At 33.4% G+C, this 12890-nt stretch overlaps 3 protein-coding genes across 6 annotated transcripts; 1 reads left to right on the forward strand and 2 right to left on the reverse strand.

Annotated features, from left to right (window-relative positions):
* Window positions 1-902: 902 nt before the first annotated feature.
* LOC100740549 (protein fuzzy homolog) lies at window positions 903-3004 on the reverse strand. Of its 3 annotated transcripts, none has more exons than XM_033322725.1 (5): window positions 2433-3004; window positions 2017-2328; window positions 1679-1876; window positions 1366-1565; window positions 903-1263 (listed from the first exon to the last, which is right to left on the reverse strand). In XM_033322725.1, the coding sequence occupies exons 1-5, from the start codon at window positions 2508-2510 to the stop codon at window positions 906-908; spliced, it is 1146 nt and encodes a 381-aa protein (XP_033178616.1). In that variant the 5' UTR covers window positions 2511-3004; the 3' UTR covers window positions 903-905. The 3 variants fall into 3 exon arrangements, with proteins under 3 accessions (XP_033178616.1, XP_024225791.1, XP_003492221.1); XM_024370023.2 differs by having other exon boundaries at window positions 1936-2309; window positions 2433-3003; XM_003492173.4 differs by having other exon boundaries at window positions 1936-2328; window positions 2433-3003.
* Window positions 3005-3284: 280 nt separating this feature from the next.
* On the forward strand, window positions 3285-6828 carry LOC100740667 (tRNA (cytosine(34)-C(5))-methyltransferase). Its single transcript, XM_003492174.4, has 11 exons — window positions 3285-3609; window positions 3791-4276; window positions 4347-4431; window positions 4493-4655; window positions 4725-4832; window positions 4906-5093; window positions 5187-5331; window positions 5406-5723; window positions 5787-6154; window positions 6226-6387; window positions 6447-6828. The coding sequence occupies exons 1-11, from the start codon at window positions 3544-3546 to the stop codon at window positions 6599-6601; spliced, it is 2244 nt and encodes a 747-aa protein (XP_003492222.1). The 5' UTR covers window positions 3285-3543; the 3' UTR covers window positions 6602-6828.
* Window positions 6721-12458, reverse strand: LOC100740908 (centrosomal protein of 104 kDa). Of its 2 annotated transcripts, none has more exons than XM_033322722.1 (16): window positions 12197-12458; window positions 11249-11413; window positions 10680-10891; window positions 10428-10614; window positions 10143-10354; window positions 9863-10070; window positions 9650-9794; window positions 9465-9591; window positions 9166-9392; window positions 8811-9080; window positions 8407-8620; window positions 8151-8329; window positions 7938-8083; window positions 7762-7863; window positions 7557-7682; window positions 6721-7495 (listed from the first exon to the last, which is right to left on the reverse strand). In XM_033322722.1, exons 1-16 carry the CDS (start codon window positions 12234-12236, stop codon window positions 7425-7427), a joined length of 2631 nt encoding a protein of 876 aa, XP_033178613.1. In that variant the 5' UTR covers window positions 12237-12458; the 3' UTR covers window positions 6721-7424. The 2 variants fall into 2 exon arrangements, with proteins under 2 accessions (XP_033178613.1, XP_003492224.1); XM_003492176.4 differs by having other exon boundaries at window positions 9650-9797.
* Window positions 12459-12890: the final 432 nt, after the last annotated feature.

The following is a 12890-nucleotide window of genomic DNA, read 5'->3' on the forward strand; positions in this document are numbered from 1 at the left end:
AGGCTATAAAAAATGTCTGTTACAATTTATAATTCTGTTAAAAAAGAATATCATGAATGTATTGTACTTGGATTAGGTTTTTCAGTCTCATCACCACGAGGCAGTCGGTAACACTTGCGTAAAATAATAAATTACTTATAAAAATCATAGCCGAATGACTAATTGATATTATTTTACGAAAAAAAAAAATAATTCTTATTTTACGAAAGCTTCGCCGGCCGGATTGAAAAAACTAACCCAAATCCAAATTCAATATATTAGTGATATTCATTTTTAATTCTGTTGTAACAGTCATTTGTGTCTTTAAGCTCTCCTCACTTTTATTTATAAACAGAAAATAAACAGCCAGCAACCAATGTTGACGCATACCTTGCTAAAGACGCACAACTATAGGCAGAATTCACTGTAATAGTAGTGGCATCTTTTTGTGAATATCTCGGAAAATACATTTCCAAAATGTTGGATTTTACAACATATCCAAAAATCATTGAAATCGGAGGATAGTCAGCTTTTCTATCGTTTCACTTAGGATTGTTCTCTTGCTTTTTTTTCTTAACAAATAAAATGCATTGACAACAAAATAATAGTTTGTACAACACGATTGTTATGTATGTAACTGTTACATTATGAATGGAAAGTATCAATGAATGATAATTTAATTTGCAAATTAAAGTGATTAAACAGTAAACACATGATAAAATGATTTAACATTTAATGAAATATGTTTAATTTTACATAAATCCTAATTTACAAATGATTATTATATATTTTTTATGTTCACAATATATATTCCTTATACCTAATAAAAACATAGTATCAGGATATATATAAGGTGGGTTAATGTAAATTTTACAATAGAAGTAAAATGGGATGATATTGCAAAAAGAGATCAATGTATTAAATTTTTACCAGCAGCCTTGTTTATCAATGAGCAATGTTTTCAATATTTTTTGACAAACCAATCTTACTGTATGAGTAGGAACTGTGGAGGCACATAAAATGCAAAGTATATGATCTCCATGTTTAACTGCATAACATTTATGGTACTCTGAACATAGATAAGTTTCTTTTACACCAACAAATTTCCAATTATCATCTGTTGTATCACATTCAGATTCTGAAGATAATATATATGTCTCTACAGCTTGATGATAAAATGTTCTTAATATGTCCAATCTGTGTGAACCACTGACTCTATTTTTTGCATACTGCATATTCTTACCAAGTATAAACTTTTGCACCTTATAATTTGCTAACAGAAACCTAAATTCCGGAGTGAAAAGAAAAAGATATTATATAATACATTTTGATAATAGGTTTTTCTAAATAAAATTATTTATATTAAATGGTACTATTATATATTACCCAAGTGTCTCTGAATCCAAATTTACAGATGTAGGTAAGTTACGCGGATAACATTGTTCTGCATTGTGTAAAGCGTCAATACTATTTTTCCAACATTGTATGGCAAATCGTTCAATCTCTGATAAACTCGGATTGGGTCCACATAAGGCTAATACTTCAACTTGATTGATCAACGTAATGGATACTAATCTAAAAGCTACCTATATGATCAATTGAATTGTCTTATGATCAATTGAACTTATTTTTTTAAATAAATCTTATTAGATTAATAAATAAAAATTGTATTTTAAAAATTTTTAATGAAAATACTCACATTTGGACTTTTATAAGGTAAAAATACTGGAATGTCTCGCGTGCTATAAGTATCTTCTGTATTAACAGCTGTTATTAATAATTTTCTTTCAATGGGACTTAAATTCCACCATCCTTCTGTAGCTACTGCTAAACACCCATGTACTAAGATGCATCCATATATAGAATCCAAACATTCCATATAACCCTCTAAGCATGTCTTAAATAGATTATTATTTACTATGCAGAAAATGCATGAATTAAAAAGAATTCAATTACCTGAAACAAATTATTTTCTTGGCACATTATACATTCTGTCATATTGATAATATCAGTTTTTGAACAAATTCCATCGCCAACATCAAGACATTGCAATAAACTATCAACAATTGGACTGCACAAACGCATATCTTTCTTCAGCTTTTCTATGTTTTTGGTATTTTTTAATTCCTCGATACCAACAAACAAGATCATTGCACCAAAAACTGCATTTAAGAATTTATCCAATACAGATTTGGTAGTTCCACTTGCAATAACTATTAATGTAATACTTTGTTCAAATTCTTTCCACATTATCGTAGTATCGGGTAAATTTGTATTCAAAAGTTTAATGTTTTGTGATTTGAGAAACATATGTATCCCATATAGAGATGCTATTTTAGAAAATGTCATCTATAAATATGTTGGGAAGAAAAAGGAAGAGCAAAAGAAAAATTAAAATTGATATTACATAGATTTATGTATTACTCTTTTGTTTATAATTATGTAAATTTTACCGTATCTCCTTCCCCTTTCTGGCGAGAAAATAAAGGAATTCCTCCAGTAGAGGTTAAACACATTACGTGGGCTACCATAATAATGATTTTATTCTTTTTGGGCGTTAAATATTTAATAAGCTTTTATATAATTTTTTACGTTTCTAATTTGCAAATATTTTATCCCTTCTGCTACGCAAATTTAAATTCAATTTATTATCAATGTTATACCAATGTTATGCTAACTTTCATAATATTCTTATTCTTATTATTATTTTTTTTTCTTATTTTTTCAGACTTTTGTGTTTAAAAAAAGACCCAAACAAATTTTTAAATACTTTTCCAAGTTTCTAGAATATCATTCAATAATTTCTATTACTACATGTTATATGTTAGATGTTTTCAGACTTGTTTATATAATCGCGGTTATAACTTTTGAACCAATGAATTTTTCACTTTAAAATATGCATTTTCGGAGTCTACACATCGAAAACAGCAAAATTACAAAAAATAGTCAATAATTTTTTGATCCCTAAAATAAAAATGAGACCTTAATTTTTTTAAGTAAAGCAAAGCTTATACGGAAATATGGAAGAAATGAAAAATTATTTAAAATTATTGGTCAAAAACGACCCTGTATGTAGATGGAGAGTTAATATAAATCGGAGATGAGTTTGCAATGTTTCGATTAGCGCTTGCTGGAATGTTGGCCACATAACACTCAATTTTAGTAAATAGACGTGCAATGCAGGATGTGGGATATAAGAACGGATTTTCAAGAGACGCGCATTTTCTGACTTTCTTTGTTACAAATTGTATCTCGCTGAAAATAATTGAATATTTTAATGAATCGACAGCAGTGATGTATTGCCAACCTAAAACGCGTGAGCTTTAGCGAGAAGTGGCATTACTTAGGGAGAAAATCTGGAGGCGCGACTGAAACATCACCGATGTATGACTGGAGCATTATAAGTTTGAACGTTAGATGCGCCGCCTATAGGTTGTTAATGTGAAAACATTTTACACGAGCCTTGTGTTCTTGTAGAAAAAGTAGTGATCTTGTCATCTGTAATTACACTAATAAGCACGTGTTGAGTAATTGATAGTATAGCACACTGTTTTACAAAAAACAATGGGAAAAGGGCGGAAACATAAGCCAAAAAAGAATTTCGCAGAAAAACGTCGTGAGAAACAGAAGGTACAAACTTAATCGTTAAATAAATAACATCGGCTGCGAGGTTTGCGGTTATGTTCTATCTTATACATTATACATATACAAAACTTATCAGCCTCCTATATTTTGAAAATAATCAGTGTCTAATTGCTAAGAAAATTTCTTTTCATGTGAACAGTATTTAAAATTTTTATGAATTATACAGAAAAAGAATGAGTGGGATACTACTCCACACCATAACTATGAAGACATTATCAGAGAAAATAAGGATTTTGAAAATTATTACAAAACTCAGAAAATTGTTCCTGAAGAACAATGGGATTCCTTTATTAATACCATGAGAAAGAATCTTCCAGTGGCATTTAGAATTACAGGATCAAAAGCAGAAGCTAAAGCATTAATTGAAACTATTAAAGGAGATTTTTTTAAGGATATCTTAAAGGCACATGTCGAAGATGATTCAGAAAATAATGCAGGAATTAAACCTAAGGATATATTGCAGTGCTTACCATTTTATCCCGATGGATTAGCTTGGCAGTTGCAATTAACCAGAAAAGATATTCGGAAATCTGAGGCATATTTTAGATTACATAATTTTTTAATTGTTGAAACAGATAGTGGAAGCATCAGTAGGCAAGAAGTAGTTAGCATGGTGCCACCTTTAGTATTAGATGTAAAATCTAATCATAAGGTATATTGATCTACTAATATTTATTACATTAAATTTAGCTTGAAAGATAGAAAGGAATTATTTTAAATAGGTTCTGGATATGTGTGCAGCACCAGGATCAAAGACAGCCCAACTTATTGAAATGATACATTCTGAAGAAGGAAGTGCATTTCCAGGTATTAATGAAATTTTCAATATTTACAAACAAATTAAGCAAATTTTATTGATATTTTACAGAGGGTTTTGTAATAGCTAATGATCTTGACAATAATCGTTGTTATATGCTTGTACATCAAGCAAAAAGATTAAACAGCCCAATTATTTTAATTACAAATCACGATGCCTCAGTGTTGCCTAATTTTGCTACTACCAAGCCAGATGGTACAAAAGAGCATCTAAAGTTAGTAAAACATATGAAATAAAATATTTCTGTTTATAAAGATCTTGTAATTTTTACATTTTGTTATAGATTTGATAGAATACTTGCCGATGTACCATGTAGTGGTGATGGTACAATGAGAAAAAACCCTGATATTTGGTGTAAATGGAGTCCAGCAAATGGCAACAATCTCCATGGGTAAGTATTATTTCTTCTTAAACACTGTATAACTTAATTAATAGAAATAACTTATATATCTATAAATTTAAAGAATTCAGTTTAGAATAGCAAGAAGAGGCTTAGAACTTTTAGCAGTTGGAGGAAGAATGGTATATTCTACTTGTTCATTAAATCCAATAGAGAATGAAGCTGTACTTCACAGGCTTCTCGTTGAAACTGAAGACTCTGTCCAATTAGTTGATTGTAGAGATTTAGTACCTGGATTAGTGTGTGATCCAGGTATCGTATATTGTGTATATATTGTATTATACATTGTGTATTGTATTGTACGACTTCACTATTGCATCAAACATTTAACGATGTACTCTCTAGGCATATCACATTGGTTACCAGCATCAAAAGATCTACAATATTATGAATCATGGGAAGATGTACCTGAACAGTGGCAAACACAAGTTCGTCCAAAAATGTTTCCACCAAAACCTGAAGATGCAACTAAATTTCACTTTGAAAGATGGTAAATAGAAATTGAGTTTCTCATTAATATTGTTATTGATTTAATTACATAATAATAATGCTTTGATGATGCAGTATGAGAATATTACCACACCATCAAGATACAGGAGGATTTTTTGTGGCTGTTTTGGAAAAGGTAAATCACTTACCATGGGAACGTGCGTCACACAAGAGCGATGAAGTTATTCAAAATACTAAGAGTGAAGATGACGACATTGAATTAAGTTTGGAACAAGAACAAAAAGCAAAAAATGTGCATGGAAGAAAGATATTTGACGATATGAACAAATTACGAGAATCCAAAAGAAAACGCAGAAGACTTGCTTCTGGATTTAAGGAAGATCCATTCATTTTCTTCGACGATGATAAGGAAGATGTGTGGTCATCTATTAAGTGGGTGGAAAATTTTTTTAACTTCCTGTTTATTTAATTGATCTTTAATACCGAAATTTTTAGAAGCTTTTATAATATATCTAATGACTTGGATCCTCGGTGTTTATTGGTGCGATGTATTGGTAAAAAAAAGAAAAATATTTATTACACGTCACCCGCGATACGTGATGTTGTATTGTCTAATGGAGATCAAATAAAATTAATAAATACTGGCGTAAAAACGTTTGTACGCTGTGACAATAAAAACATGGATTGTTCATTTAGACTTGCACATGAAGGAATACAAAGTATTATTCAATATATCGGCGATAGTAGAAAAATTAGGTTATCTAAAGATGACCTAGTAATGTTGTTACAGAACAATAATCCTAATACACCACCAGAAATTGTGAAACTTAATCGGGAAACACAAGAACGATTACAAAATTTTGGTAATATATTTTATAACATTAAACATTAATTATAAATTTCATTATAAAAATTGTTTCTTTTGTTGTTTCAGCAACTGGAAGTTGTATATTGGTATACGAAGAAGAAGGGACAGAAAACCCGTTAAAATTGCAAATGGTAGGATGGCGAGGTACAATGTCTCTGAGAGCATATGTTCATGTACATGATGCGATTCATTATCTACGTTTATTAAGAGCTGATTGTTCGATGTTTGGTATGTATTTTGAAGTATTTACCATACATTTCAAATGTTACTTAGAATTATTATTTCAGAAAAAAATAAATACAAAGAAAATCGTGCTTCTCAAGACAATTCTACAGCTGTTTCTGTAGACTCGAACAATGAAACTACTAATGATGCTGATGGGAAAGACATTAACATAAAGAAAGAAATTAAGCCAGAATTTTCGGACGAATTAAAAGAATAACACATAATTTTGTAATACAAAGTGATGTTCCTTTAATTTCTTTCAAGATATCAATTTCAGTATGTTATAAGAATAAGTAAAAAATTTGCATTTATTTAAAATTTAATAAAAGCGCGCCATTGGAATTCTGACAGGCGAATATCCAATGCGCCATGACAAAATGTATCTTATAGAAACGAAACAAAATGTTTTATAGGACAAAGAAATGATCATTATTTGATGGGAAATGTCTTTTGTTTTACTAATCGTTCTCTATGAAATAATTTATGAAATTACATGTAATTTTTATATAGTTTGAGCGACAGATACTCTTTCCCTTTTTATTTTTGGCCATTAAATTTAAGATGTTTTGCTGATTATAGTACAAATATTGTTATAAACATGGCCGGATATAGAGGAATCATTAATTCTGAGATGGCTACTGCCATAGTATTCAACAATATGTTATTAAATCGCAGAGAACTTCCTGCTTCTACTGTATATTAAAGTTGGAAAAGATGAATATCTATCGTGTGCCTCATTGATATTCGCTTTAAATTACAGTATGCATTAGATTTTCTTTCGTTCTCAAATTTAGCTGATAACAAGGTTCCTAGATCCTAGGGATTAGAAGATTTCAACTTACGATTAAAAATTTGTTTAACATGGAGAATATCTACTAATAAAGGACGGGTTTTGCTATAAAAAACATTTAAATACAAGTATATAAATATGAAAAATGCTGGATAGCTCATAACATATAGATAAACTATAAAAGAAAACAAAAGAAAAACCTTTTCTAAAATCTTTTACACTCCGAAAGATTCGAAGTTGTCGGTTGACGCTAGTAATCTCTACTAGTTGGTGTGGTTATTTTTCCACTGAGGTTCTGAGAATTTGATGGCGATTTTGAACCTACAAACGAAACCAATTTTGTATTTATTGATGCATTATATTTCAATAATATCAAACTTACAGCTTTTTCCTGATTTATTTCGAGGGTTATTTGCACAGGGATGATCACCCATCAAATGCTCCCTCCACTTATTTTGATTGACAAGAGCGGAGCACAATGGACAACGATCATAACCTTCAATAGGTTCTGTAACATAAATAATGATGGATGTTATCCATATTCATTATTCATATTCAGAGAGACTATATCAAACAAGTTTGCATACTTGTACACTTGTTATCTTTTCTATGTTCTTCGAAGGAATTTTCATGAATGGCCTGCTTGCATGTGTCACATTTTACGTAATTGCTTCTCATATCACATTCATCTGAAAAATAAGATATATATTTGCTATTTAGTGCTACGCATTAAATGCAATCAAATGAAAGAAACAATACTCACTTAACAAATGCAAGTTCAAGTATGAAATTTCCACCACTTGCTTACATGCCTCACACTTTGTTAACATAGGGCAATTTCTCCAATAATGAATGTTTAATCCCTCTTCGGAATATCCTTGTCCCTTGGAGAGGCAAAATATGCATATCCTATAAAAGAAATACATTTTTAACATATATAAAACAGATATTTGTAATATGATTGTATGTTACTCACTTGTCACCTTTATGTTCTGTACTATTCTCGGACGGAGATGTTATACTTGTTGAGCTTCCGGTACTCACAACAGGACTCGTTCTCGAAGGAGATTTCGTTAAATTCGCTACATTATTTTCCGTTGATTTCGTTCGCGTGGGTGTTGTTGTTTTATGACTCGCTTCCGCTTCCTTTTTCCTCTTCAATAAACAAATAAGGAGTAGCGTAAATATGACTTCCATATACATATATCTAATCCTTATAAAAAAATCTATACCTGAAGATCAATGAGGTCGAATTCATGAAAAAGTTGACGGTACAATAAGTTCCTTCTGGTGATGTCATCGTCAGGAGGCAATTGCTTACGGACCAGTCTGGGATTTACCTTGTACACCAATACCAAAATTCTCTCGGAAACTTTCCTAACCGCTTCTGCTGGATGATGCAATCCCGAGGAACCCAATTCTGATAAGGTCCGACAAGTGAGTCCACTACAACAGTTACAATGCCTTATCAGAGTAATTGCGTTTTAACGAATCAGTCTTAACATTGAGGACAGACCCCTGCAAGTGACATTCACAAATAAAATCATATCGATTGTCACAGACAGTGGTCTGATGCCCTTTGGTTCATTATATCAGATATAAAATTTACTATTGAGATTACGTTATTTTGAGTCACCTTTGTTTGTCAGTGGATATTCCGTGGTTGAGAATTAATTGCTCCACCATTTCTAACCTGCTAAGGGCTAATCTTTGATGAGTGCTACTACTAACGGGTCTTGTCAAGTGCACAGGAATAATATGCAACTCTCTGACGCATTTACAATCTGCCATACTGAGTATTGTATGCACTGCCATGTTATGAATTCTTGGAGTAGTATCGCCTGATTTTGTCAGTAATTCAGGAAGTAGTCTTTCTACGCTTCGTGCAATTTCCGCAGAAGATACCCTAAAACGGCAATGGCAATTTCTCATAGATATGTATGATTGAATGATTATTTTAAATAATATTATATAGTGTATTATGTGAATACCTATCAGTTGCAAATTCTGAGAAGAAAATTCTAATTAATTGCGCTGCTAGACTATATACGCTGAAGACTTTATCTCTAAGAGCTCTATGCAGCAGCAAGATTGCAGCTCTGGCTGTTTTATTCGCGGAATGTTTTGAAACTTCCGCATCAAAGGTCTTTAGCTCCTCCTTCAATTGCATCAGGCCCTCCTCCTTATCCGTGAATTGTTTTGAATAAAATTTTTCGACCTAAACGATAAATTTTATTAATTATCATCATTTTATAAATTAACTGATGTAACCGTCTGAAACTTATATTACCATTTCCATTCCAAAAACAGCGATAGGTAAGGCGGCTTGCTTCTTTTCCCTATCATTCAATTTTGATATCACTTTCGTTTCCGTATTGTCCATGTGGCATTCCCTTGTGAACTCGTTTGTGTGCGAACTGAAACGTAATTTAAGGTAATCTCTATATTTTTCATTTTTCTTTTTCCTCGTCTTACTGTCTTAAAGCAGGAATCGTCCTCTCTTCATAAGCTTCGTAGCTGGAACGTAGTGCGGGCCCCGCCGATTTAGTTTTTCTTCTGAGAGAACCCTTGTTGCAGTTATTCTGTCTCTCTACGACACCGTTTGTGGGACTATCCGTAACTTCTGTTGCAGATAATTGATTACTCTAAACTGTTAAAATTCCTTTATATATATGTAAATTGATTTACCAGGACTGTTTGGTTTCTGATGCAAAGGCGAAACAGGAGGCTGATGCGCCGGGCCAGTCGGCGATATGGCTCCATCGCGATTTGGTGGAATCACTAATCTCGGAGGAGATGTAATGTCTTCAGGAACAGTAGTTGTATTCGAAGTACAGGTATCTATCGATATAGACTCCTTTCCTTCCATCGACGACTTGTTGTTCTTTTCCAATGGCTATTCAGACAAGAGTATAGTAGACAAATATCAAATCTTAATTAAAGACTAATTTTAAAGACGCGTACTTACCCCATGAAGCTCTAGTAGATCTTGCACCTCTAAACTCTGGTAGACTTGTTGCCTGTATTGTTGCGCTTGTGCCTTCTTCGCTTTAGCCTTGTCGTAGTCTTCTAACGCTATCGCATATTTCTTTTCCAGTTCATACTTTCCGAGACGTTCTCCAGCTTTCCTTAAGTTCTCCATCGCTACTTTAAGTTTCGAAGCATACTCGAATCTCTCCTCTAAAAGCATATTTATATACAGTCTTTCGTAAAATGTTTATTCTTATCTAAATGATACAATTCTTACACACACCTTCTACAGCTTGTAACTTTTTTGCTTCCATCTGTCTTATGATCTTGGCTACTTCGCGATCGACGTACATTTCGAACGCCAAATCGTCATATGGCGATGTGTAATGGGGATTATACGGTGCATCTCCTTGGCCAGTGAGTTCTTGCCCGTAAGGTTCACCGAGAATGTTAATAGCGATAAGTCCGACCTATAATCCCAAATGCGGTTGTAATATTTTTCGTTGCATATGACTTATGATTATAGATCATATACCTGCTGATAAACATTGTGCGCGTTACTGTGCGGTTTGTGAAGTCTTAGTTTTAGCGTGACCGCCTCTGTTTCTGGGAGGGCAACGCTTTTCAGCTCTCTACTTTTGTACATAGTCGAGGCATTGTCGGACAACGTAATATAACCCAAATAACTGAACTCTGTCGTCACGGATGCATTCTCTTCCCTCGATGTCCAAATCTCCAATTTTTCAGCTGCAAGCATTTGACGTAAGTATTATTAAGTTGCTCTCTCGTTAACGCGTTGTTCGAAGAAGAAGAGAGGAATTTATAAATAATGAAGAGTAGAACGTTGCGCGGTATTCAGCCCGGAGTGGAATAAGAAACGGGAGTGAAACGAGAAGGCCAAAACGACCTAGCCTGAGGAAATCGAGGCTGCCGTGCTAATTCGATTTACATTGTTACTGAATTGCTTACCGGAGAAACTCGGCAGTTTCTGTTACACCGTGACATTAAATTTTCATAAAATGATTCACGGTAAGAAATAAAAAGAAAGATAATAACTTGACAAATGTACTATACGTTGCGTTGTTTGCAGCGATGGGAACTTACGAATTAAATATTGATGAGCCAAGACCTGTATCCTCGTAAGCTTCGTCGGGCCATGAAGGCGCAGAATGAGTTCTTGAGGATATGTACATCTTCTTGAACTCTGCCATCCTCTTACCGTCGGTCCATGAACGTTCAGCTCCAACGAAGAGTGTCTATCTTCTTCGCCTGTGATTATTTAAAATGTTATAATCTTAAATAAAACGGAGCATATTTTATAAAGTTGCAATAAGTATTGTCATTGTTGCAAATGGATTTTATTTGAAAGATTCCGGTATTGTATGGAAAAAATTTTTGATGGAATATATTCGATTCCTACCGAAAATTTGCCCAAAGTTTCATTTATGTATCGTTTCTATTTCGAGCAATTATATGCTTCTGCTTTGTGAATAAAAATGGAGATTGTAAGAGATGTAATCAATAATGTTTTAACTCTGAAATTATTCTTCCCACGATGGACCGTTAACACGAGACCTTGTCACGCAATACCGTACCTTAGCTTACGCTTTACAATCATAACAACGAGAGAAACGTGTTACTTGGCTATTTTTGTGCGGTTACATACGTATAATCGAAAATACTTGATCTAATATTTAATAGCTCGGTAAGGTGTTATCCAGGCATTGATTACGGCTTCATTACGTTCGAGGGCAATCTATACAATCTGTAACGAGACGCGGTGAAGCACGTGTCGAGTCGTTGTTGTTAACTTGTTTTCTTCTAAAGCAGAAATTTTCGAAAAATGAAATCTTTTCCGCGTGGATAGAAAAAAATCGATGTTCGCGTGTGCAAACGATTTCGCAATTTTATACCCTTCCGATTTATACCGATGAATATTATTTTATCGTATATCTTTGCGCTGTCAATCCTTGGATCTGCAGTAATTACAGTAGCACCTCGAGGTTATCGTCGTTCGATATATTCCACAATCACAATCTGATGTTCTCTTACTGGTTGCGTACACGACGTTGAATCCGATTTTCCGTGGCATGTCGGGGGTGACGTCCTAGCGACGAAAACAACGTATCGCTACCATATATACTAAAACGAAGACGGCAAAAAAGAAACGTGTACAACAGGAGAAGGGGAAATGAAGAAAACGTCAAAATCTAAAAACCACAGCCATCTGAAAGCTCGATAAGGGGGTGCTAGCAAGTTTCACCCCGGCACGTAGGCAACGCCACTTGCACGTCTGGCCGCGGCGAAGCTTGCGACAGAACTGACTAACTGCAACCGTTCCGCAAACGGATACTCTGATCTCGAGACCTCGAGCATTTTCGCTTGCTAGACTAGATACTCTCGTATTTTTAAACTCTGTTATCGAGAAACGAAAAATCCGATGACCGATTGGAACAGCACGATTTGGTAACATTTTTTTAGAACAAATTTGACGTTTCCAAAGGGGATGATAAAATAGCGGTGATGAATAGGATGTTGAAGGTCCTTTTGTCGCTTGATTTTATGTAACAAAAATTATTCTTACTTATTTATAAATACATAAAAAAATACATGTGGATTAATTCTGGAAGTTTATTTTGTTATATTATATATGATTACGCGTAGATAGCGTTTATAGCGTTGGATATTTTTTTTCACATCTTGGCTAGTTTCTGTACATGGCACATTGTAGCACCGTCTTGCATTC

The sequence above is a fragment of the Bombus impatiens genome, unplaced genomic scaffold (assembly GCF_000188095.3).
Source record: "Bombus impatiens unplaced genomic scaffold, BIMP_2.2 scf_0664, whole genome shotgun sequence".
In the NCBI taxonomy this organism is placed as follows: Eukaryota; Metazoa; Arthropoda; class Insecta; order Hymenoptera; family Apidae; genus Bombus; species Bombus impatiens.